We start from the raw sequence: 25,721 nt of genomic DNA, 5'->3' as shown, positions 1-25,721 counted from the left end.
GCCACCATGTCCAGCTAATTGTTTTATTTTTGTAGAAACGGGGTGTCACCGTGTTGCCCAGGCTGGTCTCAAACTCTGGGGTTCAAGCAATCCTCCCACTTCAACCTCCCAAATTATTTCTAGGATTACAGGTGTGAAGCCACCAAGCCTGGCCTGGGCATCACTTTCTTGCACTTTACAGATATTGTGGTTGTTACAAATTGAAGGTTTGCTGCAACCCTGTGTGGAACAAGTCTATCAGCATAATTATTCCAACAGCGTGTGCCTACTTCATGTTTCAGAGTCACATGTTGAAAATCCTCACAGTATTTCAAATGTTTTCGTCATTATTATATCTCTTATGGAGATGTGTGATCAGTGATCTTTTATATTACTATTGTACTTGTTTTGGGGTACCACAAACTGTGCCCTTGTAAGAGGATGGATTTAATCGATATATGCTGTGTGTGTTCTGACTGATCCACCCACTGGCTATTCCCTGTCTCTCTCCTCAGGCCTCCCTATTCCTTGACACCAACAATATTGAAATTAGTCCAGTTAAGAACCCTACAATGACCTGTAGTGAAAAGAAGAATCACATGTCTCTCACTTTAAATCAAAAGCCAGAAATGATTAAGCTTAGTTGAGGAAGGCATGTTGCAAGCGAAGATGAGCCAAAAGCTAGGTCCCTTGCGCCAAACAGCTTTACGAATAGTGAATGCAAAGGAAAAGTTATTGAAGGAAATTAAAAGTGCTACTCCAATGAATGCATAAATGCTAGAAAAGCAAATCATCTTTATTGCTAATACGAAGAAAGTTTTAATGGTCTAGATGGAAGATCTAGGATCCAAGACAGAAGAGGTGAGGAAGCTGCAGGACAAAAGTATGAAGGTAGCAGAGACTGGTTCATGAAATTTAAGGAATAAGCCATCTCCATAATAGAAAAGTGCAAAGTATAGCTGGAAGGGCTGATGTAGGAGCTATAGCAAATTACCCAGAAGACCTAGCTATAATAATTGATGAAAGTGGCTACGCTAAACAACAGTTTCTCAATGTAGATGCAACATTGTATTGGAAGAAGTGGCCATCTAGGATTTTCACAGTCAGCAAGGACAATTTCACAGCTAGCAAGAATTTACTAGTGATATATAATATAGCAATGATATAGAAACTACCAAAATAATAAAGATGAAACGAGACCAGAAGTAGTCACATCACAAAATTCATGATGAACTGCAATTTATTGTGGCAGTGCAAAATGAAAAAAAAGTATAAAAACTTCAAAAAAAGAATAAAGTTGACAGTATTAGGAAACATCTTCAGCAAATATGGAATGAATTTTATAAAAAGTTACCTTTGCGAAAATAATTGATAAAACTGATTGTCTGGAATCTGAATTAAATGCTAATCAAAATTTTAAACAATTTTATACAAATTCTGAGTTTGTAAATTTGGCCAAATGTAAGATAGCTTGGATTCCTACACAAAAGAAATTTAGTTTTAGATTGAGATAGTAAGATAAATTATTACTCCTGATATGGAAATTTTGTTATGAAATTGCTAAAAATAAAAGAATGATTTTAATTATCTGTGTTCTTTTTTAATGGTCAATGGATGACTTTTACAAATATTTACTGTACTAAACTTCAATTCATGATTTTCTTTAAACAAAAGGAATGTTTGCCAAACATGTAATTATTAAAGACAAAAAAAGCAGTGTGTTTAAATTTTTCACTGATACCACACCGCATATGAATGAACTAAATCTGAAGTTGGAAGGAAAAAGAAAGCTTATTAGTACTTAGAAATGTAAAAGTATTTTAAAGCTGACACATTTCAAAATAAAAGTAATAATTTTATACATTTTTCTAACATGAATCAATATGTAGGTTCTAATCTTTGATGTTATATAAATCAGATTCAAAGTCTAAAAGAAAAAGTCTAAGAAATGTCTTTTTCTAATATTTGAAAGTTTAGAGTTGCTTTTTAATTTATACATTGATATTTTAAACTAGATATTAATTGACACAATGGCTAGTGAAGAAAGATGAATTGGTTCTGTAAATATATATGTGAAGATGGGAAGAAATGGTCTTTTTTCAATTGTTGAAAATATTTTGACTATATTTGGAATGATCTATATAAGGGAATCTATTTTTTGAACTGTAAACTTCATTAAATGTGAATACAGATGAAGCAGTTCTTATAAAACTAAGTGTAAAATACCTACAAATTTCAAAGACGGTATGAAAATATTGTGTGAAATATTTCATTAATAATTTTTATAGGATTACGTGTTAAAACGTTACTTTGTTAATATACTAGGTTAACTAAAATATACAATTAATATCGATTTGACTTTTTAACCTCAAATGGCTACATAAAAATTTGATTACATATGTGGCTGACACTATTGAATACTGATCTATATGGTCTTGTACAAGCTACAAATTCCCTCACAATTTCATTTTCTGTATTTTAAAAATAGAATCACTCCAGATGCTGTGTGCTTATGATAACCCTGAAGTGGTCTTAGGCCAATTTTTTCTGGAAAGCATTTCCTCATTTCTCGAAACGGAACTAAATAGTACATCGCTGTTCAAAAAGTGCTTGATTTTTACTTCTGTAATAGAAATATCATGCTTATCCCAAGCGTTCATCCCTAGTGACTGTGATTCCAAAGGAAAATAAAAGAACATGCGAGAATTTGGCATTGAACAGGTCTAGAGGAAAACAAAAATATGCAAACCATTATAAGTGATTTACTGATTAGTTCCACAACCTCTAGCATGGTAGCTGGGACACAGTAGGTGTTTTATGATTTTTACAGAATTAATATTTGTATGATGCTCTAGAAGACCAAGTCCTAAAGGTAATAGGGCAATAATGGTTAGCTAATTTACATTGGTAATTTTAAATATGGAAAAAGTGAATGCTAATAACCCATATTAGGTATATATGTGTATGCTATGTTTGTGTGTGTGTCAAATTCAGTTCACTTTTGCTACAACAATCCTGTAATATAGGTATTAATATTCACATTTCACTCAAAAGAAATCTCTTATAGATAAAACTTTCCAAGGTCACTAAGCAAATATGAGAAACAACGCAGATTTTAACTAAATGTTACTAATTTCAAGTCTTCTGTCTGATTTTACTATTCCACCACATTGCCATAAAAAATCAGATTATTTGAGCCATATTACATATTTAGGTAAATTTTATAAAATGCAAATATTTCACCTATCTAATCTAATCAAGAAAAACCACAATAGCTCTGGCTTACAAAATAAATATGATACTTATTTTCTTAAAGGTACTGTTATTCTTATGAATCCTGTGGCATATCAAGCAACCAGGGGCAGCATGAGGTACCTAGTATCCTTCTTGGCTGGGGTCAAAGGAATATAGCAAAAGAGTTTCAAATATGGGGTAGGCCGAGCACAGTGGCTCACTCCTGTAATCCCAGCGCTTTTGGAGGCTGAGTCAGGTGGATCACCTGAGGTCAGGAGTTTGAGACCAGACTGACCAACATGGCGAAACCTGTCTCTACTAAAAATACAAAAATTAGCCAAGTGTGATGGTGCACACCTGTAATCCCAGCTACTCAGGAGGCTGAGGCAGGAGAATCACTTGATCCCAAGATACAGAGGTTGCAGTGAGCCAAGATCGCACCACTGTACTCTAGCCTGGGCCACACAGCTAGACTCCATCTCCAAAAGAACAAAATGGGGGGAAATGTTTTATATATTTTATTTTATATATTATATATATGAATGTATGTGTGAAATATTACTGTATTTCACACACATACACACACACATATATAAACATAAACTTTAATATGTTTTTAAAATTTTTTATAATTTTACAACATCTGGAAATAAAGTTTACTGTAGAATTATGTAAAATAAACTGGCAGTCTTAAAATTTCCTGTTGATGACAAACAGAGGATCACTTTATAAAGGAGTGCTTCTGAGAAGACCTACCCAAGCAGTCTGAGATGTATGCCCTCCTCCTACCCCATTCTGTCTCCAAGCTGGATGAATAAAAATGTGGGAATCATCTCAAAGATTATCATAGAAACGCCCTATTGTCTTCCAAGACTCTGATTCCTTTTATGATCCCAGTCATGTATCATGATGACAGCCATTTCTCAGCCTTTTGACTAAGATCAAGTGTATCATCATGACAACTTAGAGAATTTCACCTGGTGGGAGAGGATCCACAGGTAGTTCCCTGTACCTTATAATATTTGAAAAATGCCAAACAAAAATGAAAGGAAGTGTGTTTACTCCAACTCCACCAAATTCCAATATGGTCCCTGTGCAAATTTCCATAACTTTAAAAAATGGCAATGGGGAAGAATAGAAAACAAACTCCAATGGTGAACAAGATGGAAAAAGGTTTTAGATTAAACTGACAAGATGTGTTCCTTAAAAATGTTATTGTCAATAGTGCTACACAACTGTATTATATATATATATATATATGATTTTAAGAATGTACTGCTTAAAATTAATAGAGGCCTTTGTCACTGCTTTGTGGCTAGAAAGATGAAATCTAACACATTGAGTTAGTCTGAGGTTATCTTTATTGAGAGGCAAGGAAGTATTAAAGAAACATTATTTCTGTAAGAATGACTGCCATCCTTTAGTACTTTGTACCTATTGCGCTATCTCTGCCATTCGGTAGGCAGCCAAGTTCTCTGGCTTTCAAGTCCTCAGCCTCAGTGTGAAGATGAATCTCATTTCCTTGAAATACTGCTCCTACTGTATTTCAAGCAAATGAGATTCTGTTCAAGCAAGTTGAAATCTTAATTCCAATTCTTTTCAGAGTAATAATTTATATATAAAGTACCACGGATGGATGTTTATGTTAGATATAATAACTTGAAGACTTATTTTATCTGAAAATGGAATTAGAGCTTCTTAATGCTAAAATACAGAACTAAATCATTTAAGGTTATGGCCCCATCTTTCAGTGGTACAGAAGCACCATCTTTTACCAAAAGAGCATTTAAGTCAGCATTACTCCTTTCTCAACTGAGATCACCCATAAAAAGTTTTCACTGTCACAAAAACCTGTAAAAGAGTAAAATATTTGGCAACTACTGGGCAAGTATAAGATACCTTATTTTTACTGAGAACTAATGTGAATGAATATGAAAGAAAGCTAATGGTATTCTGTTTCATACAATTTTATCCATTATATTTGCTTAAGCAAAAACAACTTGAAGAAAAGTCAGTTAGGTCACTAAAATTTGGCAGTAAAACACACGCTTCTCATTTATAATTTGAAAGAGATTAATGGGTGTCATAATTGTCAATGTGTCGTAAGACCTATGACACTCTGAATATTGCTCATATTAAATTAAGAATCATCAAATGTTGTGTCACAGTCTTTGAGGGAAAATAAAAGTAAAGGGAACAATTACATTTTATTAAATAATGCTAAAGGATTATCTTAAAATTAATATTTAAGCTCTGAAGAGAATGACTATAATATGAGCTGATGGGTGAGCATAACTGGATATTCAATTCTTATCTATGTTTCTGCACACAAAATTTGTCTATATAAACACACCCAAAACAAAATTTTCTAACTCATTCATACTGTTAAAACCTGCCTTAGGTGCTCTGTGGACATAAATAAGAAGCAGTCTTTTAATGCTTGTATTTATCAGATTATTGACATAGCTATTACGGCTTTATCCTCAAACCACAACTTTCAGAAATGTTGCATTAGAATTTTTTTCCAAAAAATAGAAATAGATTAAAATTTTACCTGCATAATATTAATGGTGAAGAGAACAAATAATGTCTCTTGTAGAAAAGTTTAAAAATGTTACTATGATCTTCAGCAGTTTAATTACTGCCATTTTCTTTAGATATCTTATTTCCAATTAATTTTCTCTTTAAAATCTGATTGGAGAAATAAAAAAATTAGACATATACTGTATTCTTATAGTACATGAAAGTTGTGAATAAACCCCAAGAGCTTATATATACTGAATAAATTTTAACTCTTGAACATCCTGTAAAGTGACTACCTAGGTATGAAAAGATAACATTTCTCTAGTACAAAAGTTGCTTCAATCCCCATATGGCTTATTTTGTCTCTTTTGGAAATAAAGCTGTTCCAAACAACTTTATTACACACACACACGCACGCACACACACACAGAGAGAGAGAGAGAGAGATAAAGAGAGAAAGAGAGAGATCAGACAACTCTGATTTTTGAGAGAAACTATCATTTTCTAGAAGTAACATTCACTATATGTGACCTATAAAAGCATACCTGTCAAATGCTTGTGTTCCATAACAAAAATATATTCTATAAATATAAATACTGTACTATTTTTTTCTATAGTTTAGAAGGGACATTTGGGCTATCAGGCCATTTTTAAATAAATATCTAAGGAAATACACTTCAGAGTTTTTGTGACTTATGTATTTCTGCACTAAAAAATTAGAATGTCTGGGGTTGCAAATTAGATGAAAACACCCGCCTTATAAATTATGAAGATCCACAGAGCCATTGCTTCCCAGAAAAGTTGGCCCTCAGTTATCCCAGGGGTTGGAAAAGTATGACTGGTCACTAGTTTTTCTATGGTCCATGAACTAAGAATTATTTTTATATTTTAAAATAGTTGAAAAAATCCAATCATGATATGAGAAAATTACAGAAAACATCAATTGTCCATTACATTTTCATTTATATTATTATATTATTTTTAGTGTGTGAAAGGTAATTGAGGTAATAATATAATATATATTATATATTAGGTAATAATATAATATATATTATTATATTACATTATTCCATGAATAAGTTTGGGTTGAATACAGCCACAGATAATCACTGACATGTTTACTATGACTGCTTTCTTGCTGCAGTGGCAGAGTTGTGTAGTTGTGACAGAGATTGTATAATCCTGCCCTTTGTACAAAATATCCAGACCCTTTAGATAGACCAATAGAAAGTTTTCCAAAGAATAAAAACCTATTAGCCTAATGAGCCATTTGGAGATTCCAGAATTGTTATCTGTGTATATCCTAATAACATTTTTATTGCACTACTAATTGCTCAGGCCTGCCAACTCAATGAATAACTTTTAACATACACGATTATCAGTTGAACAATCAAAAATTGCTTTCTCAGCATAACCTTATACTGCTGCGAAAATCAGTGTCTTTAGTGAGTTGTCAGACCCCAAATAAGATGTTTTACCATTCTAACAAGGCATAATTCTTTATAGGATATTTGCTCCAAACCATCTAAGTTTTATTCTATATGTGATGTAATAAGTTAATATGACACGTAAAGTGCCACATCCCTGACTAACCTCCCCTGTGCCTTAGAGTTCTCAAAGTGCTCTCTGGCGCCCTCTACTGTCTGGGCTGTGTAACAACTCAGACACCTTGAGGAACTGGCCATAGCTGTGATATCTTTTTTGTATATTTTGTAGAAGTCATAGGGGCAGGCAACCCATAATTTAGGAACAGATCTGGTTATCTGTTCTACCTTAAGGGGAGTGTGTGTGTGTGTGTGTGTGTGTGTGTGTGTGTGTGTGTGTGTGTGTTTAATTTGAGAATAAATAGAAATATTGAATCTCAAAACACAAATGAGAATATTCAGCATATGCACTGTGGTTATATATGAATTTTCTTTGGCAAGTCAGAGTCAGTGATGTGATGTGCACACTTAGTCATCTTACATTTGCCAAAGTAATATGAGTACACAAACTCATGAATTTACAGCAAGCAATGTTTCCAAGTCACTTTTATTTTGAGAAATGTATATAATTGTGTACCTGCATTAAAACACTAGATTCAGAATATCATGATAATTACGCAAAAAAAAAGAGGGTAGTTGTCTTACAAAATATGATACAAAATAAGAGTTACAGAAGTTGTGGATTTTAGGATTTGGGGTACACTGCCTTAGGTATCTTTTGGTTCATCAACAGTCAAGAACATGCTTTCTATACTAAAGGGAAAGTAATTTTGTCTTCGTGCTGCTAAATTTAGAGTTGCAAATAAATTTGTATAGAAGGATCAATATAAAATATATTTATTGCAATACGTACAATTCCTAAACTCCTGCACTAATTAAACATCTTAATGTTTGGTGAAAATCATATTACTGTCATTACTATTATATTACTATTATATTAATATGCAACATAACTTGCCATTTTCACAGTAAAATGATTTTTAAGACTTTCAGTGTGTCTATGGTATGTCTATGCCAGTCCTTTTTTAGAACAAGAATACTTATTGCCTGATATTTCAAAATACTATAAAGTAAGTAAAATAAAAAGGATTGCCTCTTTAAAATGACTTAAAAATTTAACAAATGTAAGAAGCATGTAAAGTTTTCAAGAATAAAAGACAAGTCCATAATAACACTAAGCATGAAGAAAAATATAGGCGGGACAAAGTTTCCTGAGGCTAAAATATGAAAGAAACCATCACAAGTTCCTAATAAATTCAGACTCCTAAAGTCAGTAATGTAAGAATAAAAATTGGCAGGGGATATTATGCCTAGGAATATTTCTGGCCTATTACTAACATCTAGAATAAAAAGGCTTTAGAATCTATTGATTGCCATAATATAACTAAGGAAAACAATGCATTTGTGTTTAAAACATGCATTACATGTGACAATAATTGAAAAATCTTTCATTTAGTGCTAGCTTTGAGGCCTCCTAAAGCCAGGAAAAAGGAGAGTATGACCCAATGTTAACACTATCAAACAAAGTAACACAGTTGATGGAAAATACAGTTGAGCACTCCCAGCAGAGGAAGGTGTGAATTTCCTCATACATCATCTTAATGGCAACATTTTCTACAAAGCGACATGGAGCACTCCTTTCATATTTCATGAGTTCTATTTGCCTGACTTCAAAATGCCAAATGTGCCAGTGAACAGTGCTTTAATATTCATGGGTTTTTGAGATGGCTTCGACAGTTGTCAACTAGAGAAATGACTTCATCAGGAAAGAATCTAACTTATGATTTCCAGCACACATATAAAATCATGTAGTCATTGGCATATGCATTCTATTTGAGAGGTATTATTTGCATAGTTATCTTTTATGAAAATTACAAAGCTATAAAATCTTTTACGTAACAGTAAGACATCTGTAAATCTTATTTGGATATATACTTAGCATTTCAGAAAATTTTGTTAACCCCAGACATTTAATAATGGAGTTATTTTTACAAATGTCTTTTGAAAGGACATAGCCCAGTAAGTATCCCAAAAGTTTTCTAAAGCATAAGTCATGACAACATAAATCACACATGTATATGAACAATTCACATTTATTTCCCTTTTGTAATTCAAAAGCATATTAAGTAATTCAGTTTATAGGAAAAAAAAAAATGCAGGATTTTTCTTTAGCCCAAAGGTTTGGATTTGGGGTCTTGAGTCTCTCAATTACCTTTCACACACTAAAAATAAAAATAAAATTTAAAATTACTCATGAAATAGAATTCACTAATGTTAATCTTAAAAGTTTTAGGAATTTTGCACACAATGTCAGTAATTCATAATACATTGAATAAATTGTATAAATCACACAAAGTCATAAGAATTTTTAGTGTGTATTATCTCATTGTATTCTCCCAAAAATCTTATGAGCTGGAAGAACCAATAGCATCATACCATTAGATTGAGAGTAATATCTAACAGTGATTCGATACTCACTGTTAACACATGCCAGTCACTCTTTTAAGCACGTTATATGTATTAGCTCGATTAATTTCAGTACTATAATTAACCACTTTTGTAGATGAGACAAATTAAATAACTTGTCCCATATTTCCTCACTAGAACATTGATTAGGAGCCAGGCAGTCGTAGTCCTATAGCCTGAACTCCAACAGAAACTCTAAACTGTCAGATGTTAAACTACACTGATAACCCAGCTGACATTTCTACTCTAGGGTTGTTTCCATTTCTTTATTACACAAAGGTTATTCTTGTTGACTGGTATATTTAATTCACTGAATTTAGCCTTGAAATAATATCTCTTTTGGGGACTATTCTGTTAGCACTGAAAGTTACCCTGGGGATAACATGAAGTTTTGAAATTAAGTGTGCTGTATTATCTCTTTTCTTTTTATTCATCTTTCCTTGTTCTTTAAGTTACAAGCATTCAAAGAGGCAATAGAGGTATGTGTGGAAAGATGGCTTGAGTTCCATACATTAGATGATTGTACATTTCCTATTGGCTGGCACTTGGCTATGGACTATATATAGACATATATAAATTTTAAAAGCCTGGAATATTAATTTTTAGAGCTTGCTAAGATAAAAGACCCAGTGCCCCTTACTTTCTTCTAGTACATGCCCTGTCACTTAACATGTATCAATACAATAATAGTTTATCTTCTCTGTGTTTATACGTGGGTTGTTTAGTATAATTCAAAAAATCAATAAACTGCGGAGACTAGAACTCTGAGACTGGAACTAACAGTATTCCTGCAGAATCTCCCCACTGCACAGCAATGCTCTTACATTTTCCTTTCTCTCATTCTCCATGGCATCTATTTGGTCTTTCTTAAAAACATCTAGTCCTTTTCTTTCCCACCACTTTGTGCAGATGACCATGCCTACTATTTCACAGGAAAACTAGATACTGTGATGCTATACCTGCTCACATAAAAACATGAAAAATGCCCTCTACATTCCTCTCTTTTTCTTGTCCCCCCTGTTATGCTGTAAAAGCTTAACAACTCTGCCTGTGCCCTGAATGCTGCCTCATTCCACTTCCTCAAAGTCCTAACTCTTGTAGTTATCTTTTTTTATCTAGAGGATACAAAACTTTGTATCATTTAGAATGGGACAGACTATGCTGAAATAACCAATAAACCTCAAACCATCTTCAAATCATGAGCGATATTGCTATATCCACACTATCACTGCCCATTCAATTCTCAAAATTAGTTTCAGTTTCTGGAAGTAATCACCAATAACTTAACTTTAAAAAAAATTCTGGAGACCAGGAGTGTTGGCTCAAGCCTGTAATCCCAGCACTTTGGGAGGCCGAGGCGGGTGGATTATCTAAGGTCAGGAGTTTGAGACCAGCCTGGCCAACATGGTGAAACCCTGTCTCTACTAAAAATATAAAAATTAGCTGGGCGTGGTGGCACAAACCTGTAATCCCAGCTATTTGGGAGGCTGAGGCAGGAGAATTGCTTGAACCTGGGAGACGGAGGTTGCAGTGAGCTGAGATCATGCCATTGCACTCCAGCCTGGCCAACAGAGTGAGACTCTGTCTCAAAAAAAAAAAAAAAAAAAAAAATTTAGAGATAATATTCTCAGTCCTCTCTTAATCATCTATTCAGCCTTATTTGCAAATTCTGTGTATCTCCCTTGAAACACTGCTTCTGTTGTTTTTTTCCTGATATACACACATATTTTTCCTGGCATTTTAATTCCAAACTTAATTTTTTATATAATCCTGAACATTGATATTTGTGAGAGTTTAAGTATTTTTTCTTCTCTTTTAAATATTTCATCTTTTCTTCAGCCCAAGTCCAATTTACTAAAGAGAGTTTATATATTCTATCCTCCAGTTTAATATATACACATTGTTCTTGCTTTGCTGAGTTCTGATATATATAAATTTCAGTAACTATTGTTTAGTTACATAATACCAAACCCCCAACAGCAAAATTCAAAATTCAAATTCAAAACTGTGAGTAATTATGTGAAGTTAATCTTTGCTGCTAGCTCTTTAGTCCACAAATTAATACATTAAATAACAGGTATGCATCATGATCAGTTACCAACCCCATCACTTTCTTCAAAGTCTGTTGGTGGTTGGTCACTGGTCATTTGTTGTTAAATTCACAAACAGCAAAGCCTGCAGTTATGTTGATTCTTTGTCTCCCAGTTATGAATCCATGTGATATATTTTTAAATGGATAAGTGAAAGAGAGTTGGCCAAGAAAGATGAAAGAGCAACAAGGAAATAGAAAGTGATAATGCCAGAAGTGAAATTCAAATAGAACATAAAATAGATCCATAGAAGAAGTAGCTAACCCTGAAAATGTTGGCATTGGCACTGTCCAAGAGAATCTAGATCTTGCTCTGCTGAGATATTCTGTTTTATTATTCATTACAAGCATATTTCCCTGGTGCCATTGGGCTTGGTTATAACAGCTGCTTCATAATCCTCTTCTCTTCATTTTGACACCAGGATATTTCATGATCAGGCTCCACTAATTGTTCTATCTACTGATCATGTGTCACATTTATTTTGTTCTCCATGTCAACTAATTTTGCAAAATATCATTGGTATTGTGAATTTTGTATTGTTGATTCTGTTATATTCTCCCAAAGAGTGTTGACTTTTTTGTTTGTTTAACTGGCATATAAGTTTGTTTGGTGTAAGCCGCAAACTTTTGTATGTAACCCAAAAAATATTTTCAATGTGGTGAACAAAATTTGTATATTTTACATTTTGAGACTTCTTGATATTTGTTCTTTAGCCTAGAAAGTGAAGAAAAATAACAGAAGCTGAGAAGCTTTTTAATGAGGAAGTCTTAAAAGTATGATGAGCGAAATAACATTCATTGATATCCAGCAGACAAATGGTGAAGGTAGAAAACTAGGTTATATATTTGAGTATTTTGCCAGAAGATTTGGCTACATTAGCAGCTGTCATCATGGGGAGATTTCCACCATTATGTAGTTTCTCTAGCAGGGGACAGTAAGGAAGGAGTTGTGGAGAGAAAGCAGGAATCTACAAAGGACAGTTCATAACAGTGCATCGCCAAAAACTTTCCAAGAGGAACACACGAGAACTGAGAAGTGAAAACAGCCTCTGGAGGCTCCCAGTCAAACGTGCAGAAGAGAAGGGGAGTGGGGAATCTGCTTGAGCAGATGGGCAAAATGTTTAAACCAAGGTTAAGAAGGTTAACCAATAACATAAGGTTAATATGCAATTGTCAGTACCTATAAAGGGAAAAACTTCGGGACAACTCATTCTACTAAAATGACTTGATTGCGTCTAATGTTAACATATTTTATTCCAGAGTAATTTCATTAAGATGAAGTTAATTTACATGCTTACTCTTGCTGTGAGAAAGACAACTTCAGGGCTACAAAAAATTACTTTGTATTTAAATATAAATAAAAATATTTGCAAACCATATAAATTTGGTAAAATGAACCAACAAAAATATCAGTCCTTTGGAAAACATATGTTTATGAAATAGTAATTTCATCAATTATAGTGAGCAACACACTTTGAAAGAAACACAAAGACAAGGTCCCTGGGTTTCCTGGTTTTCTCTAACAATGATGGCATGATGGAAGTGAGAAAAAAATAGAGACTAAAAAAATGGCATGTTAATAATCATTGCACTTTCTGGATCTTGCCTATGAAAGACATATTTTGTGTATCAACAACCAACAAGTTAAATACTTACAAAATAAGTTTTAGACTGATATTAAAGGTATTTCTCTGGAAAGATTTTTCTCAGCTATTCTCATCTATCTGTTTGTTCTTATTTTTTTTCTCAGTTTTACTCTTTTGTAATATGCAAAGAACTTTGTTCTTTTCATGTCCCTTTTATATTTTTTACTTTTTTGCTTTCTTTTTCCTAAGACTTCATTTTTCATAACATATGTTTCTTTTTTTAAAATAATGTAATAGAGTTACCCTCTTTCAGATGTTTCAAAATAAATAGTTGTGAGAAAAACAATTTGCTTACTGGTTCAACTTCTACCATGCCATTAATGATGACTAATAATTATAAAGATAATAACTATTGATGGTCTAATATGTTATTTGAATACATAATTTTGATTAATTCTTACAATGACGCTTCAACATGAAAACAGTATCTTCAATTTACAGCTGATAAAATTGATACTTAAAGAGACCAAGTGATTTTTCAAGGTTAGGTGACGAACTGGAAGAGCCGGGATTCCAACTACAATTCCCGTTTTCTCACATGCATTGCTTTCACACTTTCACACTTTGATCATAATTATTTGTTAATATCTTAGAATAATTAAACTATTAATGTCATTATATATCTATTGATGACTTGCAACTGCACATTATAATTCTGTACAAGTCAATTATAATACCTACAATATCATTTGTCTTAATCGGTTGAGTGTTATTACATATTATATTGCTGATACAACAATAATTTTCATTATTTATACGATCATTTATAAAGAACTTAACTAAATAGTACACAATGGCATTATTCAAAGTTCTGAGGGATGAAAGGAAAATTGAAGTCTAATATCTAATTGTTTTTATATTTCAGATTGCTAATCACAGCCATCTCATAATTTTACATAATGTTGATGATTGCATGAGTTGGGAACATTTTCTATTAGGTTTATTCATCCCTATGAATCAGAATTTTGACACTCACAATAGCAAGGAAAGTGGTTTACTTAGAATGGCGTTATTCTTTGCATGGCGTTTGCTCTTTTTCAAAGGCAGCGTTTGACTTTTTCTTTGAAATCATCTTATTGCTGAGTGTCTTAACATTTAGTGGGCAACAAGCTATCAATTATATTAAGAAAGAGTTCTACATGCTGATCTAATGCAGTCATTGAGAATATTTTTGAAACATATTTGAAATTAGAAATTTTAGCTGAATCTGAAAGACCTTTCATTGTGAACCTTAGCTTAAATAATTTACAGACATTTGTAATCCACTACTAGAGGAATTCAAAAGTACCAACCTGTGATTATATCCTAAATATCTTAGTCCCTTTAGGCAAAATGACAGAGTATCTAAAATTATTTAAAGGCTTTTTTTATGATTAACAAAACTGTAATTCCCTACATTAGAACTATTTCATTGAATAAACACTTATTGATCACTTATTGTATGCCTGGCCCTTTGCTACAGGTGTACTTTGTATAAATTGATAGTAGCAAGGAGTAATTTATAAAGCGTCATAGGTCTCAGTGTGGTGGATTAAAGATGGCTGCAAATACATCAGCACTCTTCTCACTGAGATGTGAAGATTTTGTATCCTCTCCTTGACTCTGGTCTAGCCTGTGAGTATTTCCACAAATAAAATGTAGTGGGAACTGAGGTTATGCCATTTCCAAGTGTAGCTTTAAAGAGAACTGGCAGCTGATACATTCTTTCTCTTGGATTACTCAACTCCAGTTAAGGAGTATAACTATTATACTGTAAAAAGCCAAGACTCACCTCTTGGAAAGCCATTTGAAAAGGTCATGTGTAGAAAGCAGGGGGTATTCAGCCACCTTCCAGCTGCTCCAGTCCTCAGCCATTCAATTAATAGCACTGATACCCTGAAAATTTTAAGTAGACACATTTTCTCCAGTATGCCCTGTTCCAACTCTTAATCCCAAAACAATGAAATTTAATAATAACAAATTTTGTTTTAAGCCCTATGAGTTTTGGCAAACTCTGCTACTAACAGAATTTGTGATATTGGGAATTTTATTTGAACTATTTATACCTGCAATTGTAAATAAATAAAACGATAGTGTCTATCACATTATTTTGACTAATGAGACACTGACCTTGATGTTTCTAAACTGTATATGGCACATAAAAATAAGCCTTTAACTCCATAACTTGTATTTCCAGCCTAGATTTCTCTTATGGGCCCAGACATAATCATATATCCAGTTGCTTACTAAGCAATTCTACTTAAACATTCTATAGCACTTCAAACTTGTATATTCAAACTTTTCATATTCCCTCGCAACCTGCTCCCCTTTCTGTGTTCCCTATTTTGGCATATGGCACCCCGTCTATTTAGTTTCACAAGCAAAATCCTCAGTTATCTGTGATGCTTTTCTTTTTATTATCTGGAAAAAAATCTGCTTTGTAAAAAAATATACAAAACAATTCAAAAATGTTTTCACTTCTTCTCCCACTGCTGCTACCTTTCTCAACTCATCTTTCTCTTTCTCTCTCTCTCTCTCTCTGACTATTCTGATAGACAACTCATGTCACTCAGACTTCTGCTCACTGACTATATCAACTTCTGTCACTGCTCCAAGTTTTTACCTTGTTCTATCAGAACAATCTTTAATAGTAAAAAAAAAAAAAAAAAAAAAAAAAAAAAAAGTAAGTATTGTGATGCATAAAACTATTCAATGAATTCAACAGAAAACAATTAAAACTTTGAAACACTGTGTTACAGACTCTCCAGTATCTCTGGCCTTTGGCACCTTTCCAGACTGATAATGAGCCACCGTCTTTGTTGATCATTACATTTCAGTCACACAACATTTTGGCCTATTTTAAAAATGCGTCCCTCCCTTTCTCATCAGGGCTTTGCAAAGCCTTCTGCGCACATTCTCACTGAGTTAACTAGCAATTATTTAGGCTTTTGTACAATCATTTCTTCCTCAGGAGAATTCTCTCTGACAAACTCAGGTTTGATTAAAATCTCTTAAACGTAATCTCTTTATACAGTATCTTCTTCATGAAGTTCATATAATTCAAATGGATTCCTTTTGTGTGTGTGTTTTTATTATTACCATTTGTATTATTTGAGGCTACGGCACAAAAAGGGTTAAAAGTGGAAACCAGCAATGAAAGGTAGGGAAAACTGATAAGATATGATGCAAACTTTCAATATTGTCAGAGGCCAGGCTTTATTAAAGGATAATCATATTTCTCAGCACTGTGAGCTATGGATCTTATACATTGATTTACTCACATTTATACACACGTGCATGTGTATATATAAAGACACAATGATATATAACCATAGCTGTACTTTTTCATCTTTTAAAGCTTTTATGTATAGGATTAGAAGATGGGCTACAAATGTTAAATAGATAGAACAGTTACTAGTTTCCACAAGCATTTGTTTGGTGTATAAATATTCCAGGAAATTTTCTGGAAATACAGGAAATAGTATTATCTAACATAAGGCAAAGTGTTCTCTACCTACTCTTTGTTGAAGATTTTCACCAAACACTAGTATAGTTTTAAATGCAAAGCTATCTTCAATTTTGAAAGGTATGGCCTTTCATCCATGATTACAAACAGGCCCTTATTTCATTTTCTGTTCTGTTTAAATGTTTGCTTTAAATGTCACAAGTTTATGGTATGCATATTAAATAGGGAAACATAACTATTTTTTGTAGACATGAGAGTGAGCTTTAAAGAGATCTGTTAGTCTACTTTAAAACAGAATCACAACTTCTGTATTAGGAAACAGTGTAAGAAAGGAAAAAGATGAAGATGAAAGTTGATCTTCCCACTTAGCACTAGGATCTTAACAAAAACATTGAGATTCTTCGTGCCCAAAATTAAGAGGTAAGAAAAAGTCAGTTCTAAGTCTCTCCCAATTTTAACATTCTACCATATTTTAATTACTCAAGTCACCTAAAATTCCTTCTGGCCACTTCCTATTAATACAAAAGCACTATTGATAAAATGGTCATATACTCGATACTGTTATCCATTGAACATTAAAATAATATTAGGCTGGTACAAAAGGAATTGTGGTTTTTGCCATTACTAATGCCATTATAAATATATGGCACTTTAAAGTCAAATTGAAAAATGCATACTATCATTTGTTTATATTTTTGGTGTTATATTTCAAGCATGTAGTGAGAAGCATTAAGAAAACCAAAGTCTAGCTTACCCTGAGAATGTAAATTTTATCTTCAGATATATGCCTTTCACATAAAGAAAACTCAACAGACTTAGGGAAACAAATAAAAATGAAAGTAACATCAGGCCATTTATTTTGAAATTGCTTTTGGAAAAAATCTCGTATCTTTTACTTTGCCACCATTGAATTAATTATTTATTAAAACCCAAAGTTCTATAATGATTATATTGTACTAATATTCAACAAATTGTATTCTAATTATATGCTTGTAAATGCTGAGAAGTGTCACAATTGTATAATACTGGGAAAGAGATGAGTTTAATTTTGCTTTTTTTCATTGTAATTGATTTATCAGACTCTCTAGAGTTATTAATCCTTTGTAATAGAGTTTAAACAATTGTAAATTCAGACACTTGCCTTTGAAATTGTGATAACTTCAAATAATAAGGCATACCCAGAAAACTTTGCATGACTTAAAATATCTATTTGAGCTACAAAATTAGATAAGCCTTCTTCTTTTCTATAAAATATCGACATCTACAAAATTATATTTCAATTACTTTTTCTATACAATATAATTCAGTGGGTGCACATAGATAGTTATTGGATGAAAAAAATGTAAAACCCATGTCAAGTATGCCAGCCTGTGCTGTGTATCACCAACTGTAATTTAAATGTTACTATTTTATTCTTATATAATTTTGGCTTTTCATTGTTCATGATATATACTAATTAGCCAACATTTTACCTTCATTTAATATATTGTTCTCAATATCATACAAAAACTTTCAGTGTTTGATTAGAATATACTTGAAACAATGTTTAATCTCCATACTTTTCTTCATCTTCACTATAATACAGTAGAGCACTGTGCTCCTAAAGAGGCAAGCTTACATAAGGCCAGTTTTGCCTTTGTACCATGGAGCAGATGGGTTTGAATTATATTCTAATGCAAAAGGAACTCCACAAAATTTGTCCATATTTACGTGGAAAAATATAGCCTGTTAATTGCAGCGTTCTAGAATTTATATATTTAAAAATCAATATAAAATTTCCCTAGATTAAAGTCTTCTCAGTGTTTGCTAATTTAATTATAAACAGTATCGTAAACATTATAAGTCAGGTTCTGGCATTTTGAGATTTTTTTTAAAGGGTCAAATACATGATTTAAAAATAATTTCATGTTCCACATTGTATTAAATGCTTTCCAAACACTCCATACATAATTTGGTATTTATAGAAAAAGGACCATTATGTGAGATGCAAAACTACTGTTAGGCATGTAAACTGATATTTCATGTTTTCCTCAATAGAAAAATATCTCCATATTTATAGGCAGTTAATAAACCAAATGTAGGTCATTTAGAAATTCACATTAAAGTTTAATTATTGCACACTGTACAACAGAACTGAAAAAAAAAAGAAAATAAAAACTAAACAAATTCCTCCTATCTAACTGAGATATGGTACACTTTGACCATCTTGTCCTCATTCCCCTGGTCACACTTCTGTCTCTGTAATCACCGTTGTACTCTCTGCTTCTATGAGTTCGATTGTTTTAGATTGTTTAGATGTAAGTGAGAACTTGTGTTGTTTGTCTTGTTGTGCCAGCTTATCTCACTTAGTATAATGTTCTCCAATACCATCCATGTCTTGCAAATGACAAAATTTTCTGCTTTTCTAAGGCAGAATACTATTTCATAGTGTATATATACCACATTTTTATGATCATTTCATTCATTGATGGACATTTGATTCCATAATTGATTGAGTTGATTTCAATCAATTGAATTGGTTGATTGCATAATTGATTCCATAACTTGGCTGTTGTGGATGATGTTGCAATAAACATGGGATTGCAGATATTTCTCTGATATATTTATTTTAAATCTTTTGGGTAAATACCCAGAAGTGAGATTGTTAAATCATATGGTAATTCTAATTTTAGTTTATTATTATTATACTTTAAGTTCTGCAGTACACGCGCACAACATACAGGTTTGTTACATAGGTACACATGTGTCATGTTGGTTTGCTGCACCCATCAACTCGTCATTAACATTAGGTATTTCTGAAGAAATTCCATATAGTTTCCCATAAGCTCTGTACTAATTTACATTTTCACTAGTTGTATACAAGGGTTCCCTTTTCTCAACAATGTCACTGACACTTGCTATCTTTTGTCTTTTTTATAAAACCCACTCTGAAAAGTGTGAGATGATATCTCTTCACGGCTTTAATTTACATTTTTCAAATGATCAACCATGTTTTTAAAAATAGATCTGCTGGCCATTTGTGCATCTTCGTGTGAGAAATGTCTATTCAGGTCCCTTATCATATTAAAATTGGGTTTCTTTGCTGTTGAGTTATGCGAGTTTCTTATATATTTTGTATGTTTACCCCTTATCAAATGTGCGGCTAAAATATTCTCTCCCAATCTTTAGATTGTCTCTTCACTCTGTTAATTATTTTCTTTGCAGTGCAGAAGCTTTTCAATTTGATGTAATTTCCTTTGTCTATTTTTGTTTTTATTGCCAGCCCGACCATCTACTTTATGTTATATATTTACTTTTTCAAACATGACAGCTAATCTTGCCATTTTTTCAAAGACATATATTCAGAGACATCAGGGGATGAGGTTCTACATTCTGAGATTTTCTTTGAGAAAACTCCCATTAATTCTTGTGAAATAAAGGAGAAAATGATTGCTTATCGAAACAAACTAACCTGCTGAAAATAAACATTTACTCTCCTTCAAACCTTGCACTCACTTCCTTTAATTGACCCAATTGCTGCCACTTTGGCCTCCCCACGCTCCCCGTGCTCTGTATTGATTCCCTGGGAGGGTTGCATTGAGGCAGTGGCTCTCAAATCTAAATTTTCCATTCAGTTTTACCCTCTATTAGTTGAAACAGACAACACCATCTCCTCACTAAAGATATATGCTACAGAAGTATACAAACAGGTCCTGGAGCCTAGGGCATTCATTAAAATAGAAATACCATAAACATTTATTATATCAGAAATGGGAGACTGCACACCACTGACCGAACAACGGATGTGTCAAAATGATGCATTAGTTGAATTTTGCCGTGCTTCCCTCTTCCTTTTCTACCTGAGAACAAAGCAATGTACTAGTTAGAAAAAGTAAAATAAAATAAATTCAGAGACTGAGTTGCAGAGTAAATGATATCAAAACTCTCTGCAGATTTAATAAAAGTAAATTGCTAGAGGTCATTACTTTTCATGTTTATTGATTTTTGCAGTCAATATCATTATTAGCTAGTGGAGAAAAAGATTTATCATGAAGTTCCAAAATATAGAGTTAAAGGAAGAGGAAAATTCAGGTAGTTCTCTATTTAAGGAAACATTGTACTCACAAACTATTATCAAAAAACAAAGAATTGATAGTCAACGTTTTTTTTAAAAAAGGTTTTCTATAGTCATGAAAAGGTATAGATTGTGTAAAAGAAGGTTGTGCTTATTTTTAAAAATTAATATTGTATTATTGTGTTAATATAAAAATTTTAAATGAAGCAAAAATGAGTAAAACATTTTTTCCACTTGAGTACACCAATTTATAAATTTATATTTTCTACTACTGTTCTTCAGGTTCCTGAAGCCGCCTGATAACCTAATAGCAATGTTACTAATAACATTGCAAACTCCTTGTATAAACTCCACAAAGACAGGAAACTTGTTTATCTTTCTCTTATCTTCACAGTGCCTGGCATATCATAGAATCAATAAATATTCTTGAATGAAGGAAGAACCAGCAAGTTTCAATGTAATTTTGAAGGGACTAAGTCATCAACTGAGGGGAATAACTTGGGTGAACCGACGGGAATAATATCCTTTTGCTATAATATCCCATTACTATGCTAATGTTTCAGTGCAAAAGAAGCCAAGATGAAGAGACCAAACTCCATGAACTTAAAAAATGGATTTATAGATACAGAATATCCAGAAGCCAAAACTTATACTTTCTGATATGTCCAGAACTATTTCAGGTTAAATTTTTTATTCTATTCCTGCATCTCTGAAGCAAAACTCATAAGCACAGCTATTTGAACAAAATATCTGCTAATCTAAGCCATTTTCCCTCAGTCACCACAGAAGGCTATAATCATAGATGCTACTTATGAGTCAATGATTCCTTCAAATGGTTTAGTTATCAATAAAACCATCAAATGGACCGTTTCCCATAAACTTGGATGAAAAGTATTATGTAGATTATATTATTTGATGTTAAAATATTGTTTTCATGAACTAAAATTCGTCTTAAATGTAACAAATGTAAAATTTGTACATTTTGAAATAATAACCAATCTGTTTTAAAATTTCCCACTGAAAAGTTTTTCATTTTTTATTTTATTTATTTATTTATTTTTGTCACACTATCAGAAGCATTCTTGCAGCCCCATGCCAAGCACTAACTGCATGCAGAGCACAATGCTCTAATTTGCATCCTCCAAAAAAAGACAGCTCAACCAGACTTAATGTATTTTGGCTGGCAATTCGTATGCCTAGTCTCTGCCCAACATACTTTAGTTTGAAACAGCCAAGCTATAAAGCCTGGAATGATAGTTTATAATAGGAAGCTTGATAGAGTTGTTTCCACTGCTATTATATCAGCTCCAGCAGGAGCGCAATTTGTTTCTTAAAGAGATGGGAGTGTTCCTTGTAGACAGAAGAATAATAGTGGGTTTTACAATGATTATTTTGGAGAAGTCATCTTTTCTACCTTCTGCAAATGCTATAGTATTTTTAGGTTATTTTATAATTTGTGTATAATCATAAATTATATATTTCTTTGTGGTTCTAGTTTAATTTGTAAAATACTGGGACTTCATGAAACCAGATTTTTTTTTTTATATTAAGCATTCACAAGAAGTAAACTTCAGTTAACTTTGTTCTCCTCATTAGGAACTTTCCCTGCATACACTTGCCTGGAGGGAGATCAGTGAACAAAAAGAAACAGTAGAGAGATTTTGCCCATTTCTTATATTTATTAAACTCCTGGCCACATGCCATTAGATTATTCTTTTTACCTTTTATAAAATAGTAATTGTCAATTACTTTACATTTCCTTTTATATTTATCTCTTTTGGATATTCTTAAATTATTAAACAGAAAACTTAGTTTATCAGTAACAAGCCATATAATCACAGAATTGCACATAGAAGTTTTACCAGCTACAATATCACGGGTGGAAAGATTGAATTCTATTTTACGTGGCTTCTCAAGACCACGTTTATTCTCAAATGTAGAAAATGTACTCTTGCCAACTCAAGGTAACGTAAGTATTTCTAATAAAAAATGCAGGCTCAGTCAGGTGCAGTGGCTCACGCCTGCAATCCCAGCACTTTGAGAGGCCGAGGCAGGTGGATCACCTGAGGTCAGGAGTTTGAGACGAACTTGGTCAACATGGTGGAACCCCGTCTGTATTAAAAATACAAAAGCTAGCCTGGTGTGGTGGTGGGTGCCTATAATTCCAGCTACTCAGGAGGCTGAGGTAGGAGAATTGCTTGAACCCAGAAGACAGAGGTTACCGTGAGCCGAGATCACACCATTGCACTACAGCCTGGGTGACAAGAGTGAAACTCCGTCTAAAAAAAAAAAATGCAGGCTCTATGGAGTAAATTCTCAATCAAATATAGATATTTTTCCCACGTTTACTCTCCTTCATTTTCTGGCTGGCAGGCTGGACTTTAGTAGTGGTAACTTTGGTTTTATTCCCTCAGAATCAGTCCCTGAGCCTATGATGTTATCAAACTAAACTGCGGTAGGCTCACTGGGCCAGTAAGGCCAAATACCCACACCAAGGTTTGCAGCAGGAGAAAGGAAGGCATTTATTTGCAGGGCACCAAGAAAGGATAATCAGGCAGTTCAGGCTTAAGTCCCAACTTCCCCAATGGCTTTCAGGTAAGGGTTTTCTTAAGGGCAAGTGTAAATTTCAGGAAAGCAGAAGTTACAGGCAAAATCATAAATCAATACATAGAGGTTACACAATGTTTGGCCTAAAGTCATACGTAGATTTAAAGTTCATCTGATTTGCAGTTGGTTAAAAAAGAGAAGCTTTGTTTAAAAATTTGGGGTGGGCATAAAAGAACTTTAGCTTGTGGCTCCTGGATGTGGCTTCCTCCAGTCCCTTCAGGAAAAAATGTAGAACAAAGAACATAAGTGATCTGAGTTTAGTCTGTGGATCCAGATTTCAGCAAACCAACTCAGGGATGTTTGTTACCTTTAGTTTCTAACATTCTTGCCTATTGTTCTGAGCTATTATTACCTTCTTGCTTATCAAGTTCCTTATATACTTCTCCAGGCTAGCTAGGTCCCTGGAAGAAATTCAAGATTTTTCTTTAATTCTATGTTTGGGTGGGCGGGCCCACAGGCCAAGAGGGGTCCCTGCTCCCTCTCAATGATTCAAGTGAGAATAATTTATCTGGAAAATGAACTTAGGAAATACTGGGAAAGCAATGAGGAAATAAGATGGAATGCTAGTTAAGAAAGTATGGTTATCATCAAGGTTACTAATGTGTATAATGAATTTGTTCTTGCTGGGGTATTCTTGGCATTTGTAACAAGGCACCTCATAGGTTTCTTCCTGAAACCTAAGAGTAGGAGTATTTATGATGCATTGTCATCAATCTTGGCAAAGGCAGAGTGTTAGTGAAGCAGGAGAGTTCCCTGACCCCTCTACAGGATGTGTGACAGGGGTGTGGCTTGTGTGTTCAGCACCATGCACTCAAATCCCTTACAGGAAGGGGAGCATGCAGACAGGCAGGTGCAAGAGCTGAGGTGAGTGTTTTGGGGCTCCGTCCGCTTGGTAACGTCTAGGGGTGGGTACCTATGATTTCCAAAGCCCAAGTGGGAGTGTGTTTCAGTGCGTTCTTCTAGCTTTGCTGTCCATAGATGGCTTAAGTGTTAACCAGCTCAGTGCCCTCTTGATACCCAGGTCCTTGTCTGCCATCCAGGAAGAATCACATTACACATGGACTTGAAGGATAAATTCAGGGATCTTATTAAGTGATGTGGGTGGCTCTCAGTGGGATGGAAGGGGAACTGGAAAGGGGATGGAGTGGGAAGATGATCTTCCCCTGGAGTTTGGCTATCCAGTGGCTGATCTCCTCTCTGATCATTCCCAGCCAGACTCCTTTCGGCATTCAGACGTTCCTTTTCTTCTTGCCTTCTCTACCACACTGTCCTGCCATTCTTATGCTCTTCTGTTAATCTCCTCATAGGTTCTGGAGCCTGGGGTCTGAGGTTTATATGGGCACAGGATAGGGGAGCATGACAGGCCAAAAGGCAACTTTTGGGCATGAAAACAGGAATGCCTGTTCCCAGTTAGGGCCATGGGTTTCCAGACTTGCAGGTGGGGCCTTTGCCAGGGAACCACTCTTTTGTACCCATTATTTCCCTATCTCCTGTCCATCTAATTAGTTTTCTGACACCTTGGTAACTGACAAAGCAAATCAAAGCTTTGGGCAAAAGGGTATATAGAGTCAACCTTTCAAGCACTGATAGGGCTCTGGGGCTACACTCTCTAGCTCTAGCCTCTTCCTTATCGGCACTGTCATATAGCTTGATATGGTGATCCTGACTCCTCTGCAGCCATCTAGGAGATGAAATATTACCTGTAAACTTTTATTTTACTAATAGCTCATTTTCACTTTGCAAGTGTATTCACCTATGACCGCTTAGATATTAAAAAACAAAAAAAATTGGACTCTGAAAAAAGAGTCCTCACATATAATTTCAGAAGCACTGCCTTAGAGGGCTTCTAGTTCTGGTCTTATATCCTAGTCATGGAAATGGAGCATTCGCAATTTTATATTATTTCAGTAGAGCCTCAAAGCAGAGAGGATGTAGGACATGTACCACACTTCCCTGGGAAGAGCTCGGGGACACCGTGAGCTTATTTAGAGATGAACGTGAACACACCCTTGAAGACCTATGTACATCTTCACATCCTTTATAGTAACCACAAGCTCCAGATGGGCTGTCTACCCCAACCCATTCACCAGCCAAATGAGAGCCAAGTTCAGAGTGGGAGCTGGCCACCAGAGGAATCCAAGCATTAGTGCAGACCACAGAGTGCATGAGCTGGTTTATCAGGTAACCCGTAAAA

General features: G+C 33.9%; 1 protein-coding gene across 2 annotated transcripts in view; it reads left to right on the top strand.

Moving 5' to 3' along the window:
* Nucleotides 1-25,721, top strand: part of GALNTL6 (polypeptide N-acetylgalactosaminyltransferase like 6) — a 1,207,198-nt gene that overhangs the window by 199,372 nt on the left and 982,105 nt on the right. The window contains exon 1 of one of the 2 annotated variants that reach the window (XM_003899363.4): nucleotides 23,149-25,708. The exons of the other annotated variant lie outside the window; for it this stretch is intronic. Within the exon in view, the coding sequence (XP_003899412.3) occupies nucleotides 25,547-25,708 (162 nt within the window). The 5' untranslated portion in view covers nucleotides 23,149-25,546. Of the gene's footprint in view, nucleotides 1-23,148; nucleotides 25,709-25,721 lie in introns of those variants that run through there. 2 annotated transcript variants of the gene reach the window in all.

The sequence above is a fragment of the Papio anubis genome, chromosome 3 (genome assembly GCF_008728515.1).
Source record: "Papio anubis isolate 15944 chromosome 3, Panubis1.0, whole genome shotgun sequence".
In the NCBI taxonomy this organism is placed as follows: Eukaryota; Metazoa; Chordata; class Mammalia; order Primates; family Cercopithecidae; genus Papio; species Papio anubis.
The sequence above is the reverse complement of the archived record's forward strand: the minus strand, read 5'-3'. Positions and strand labels throughout refer to the sequence as shown.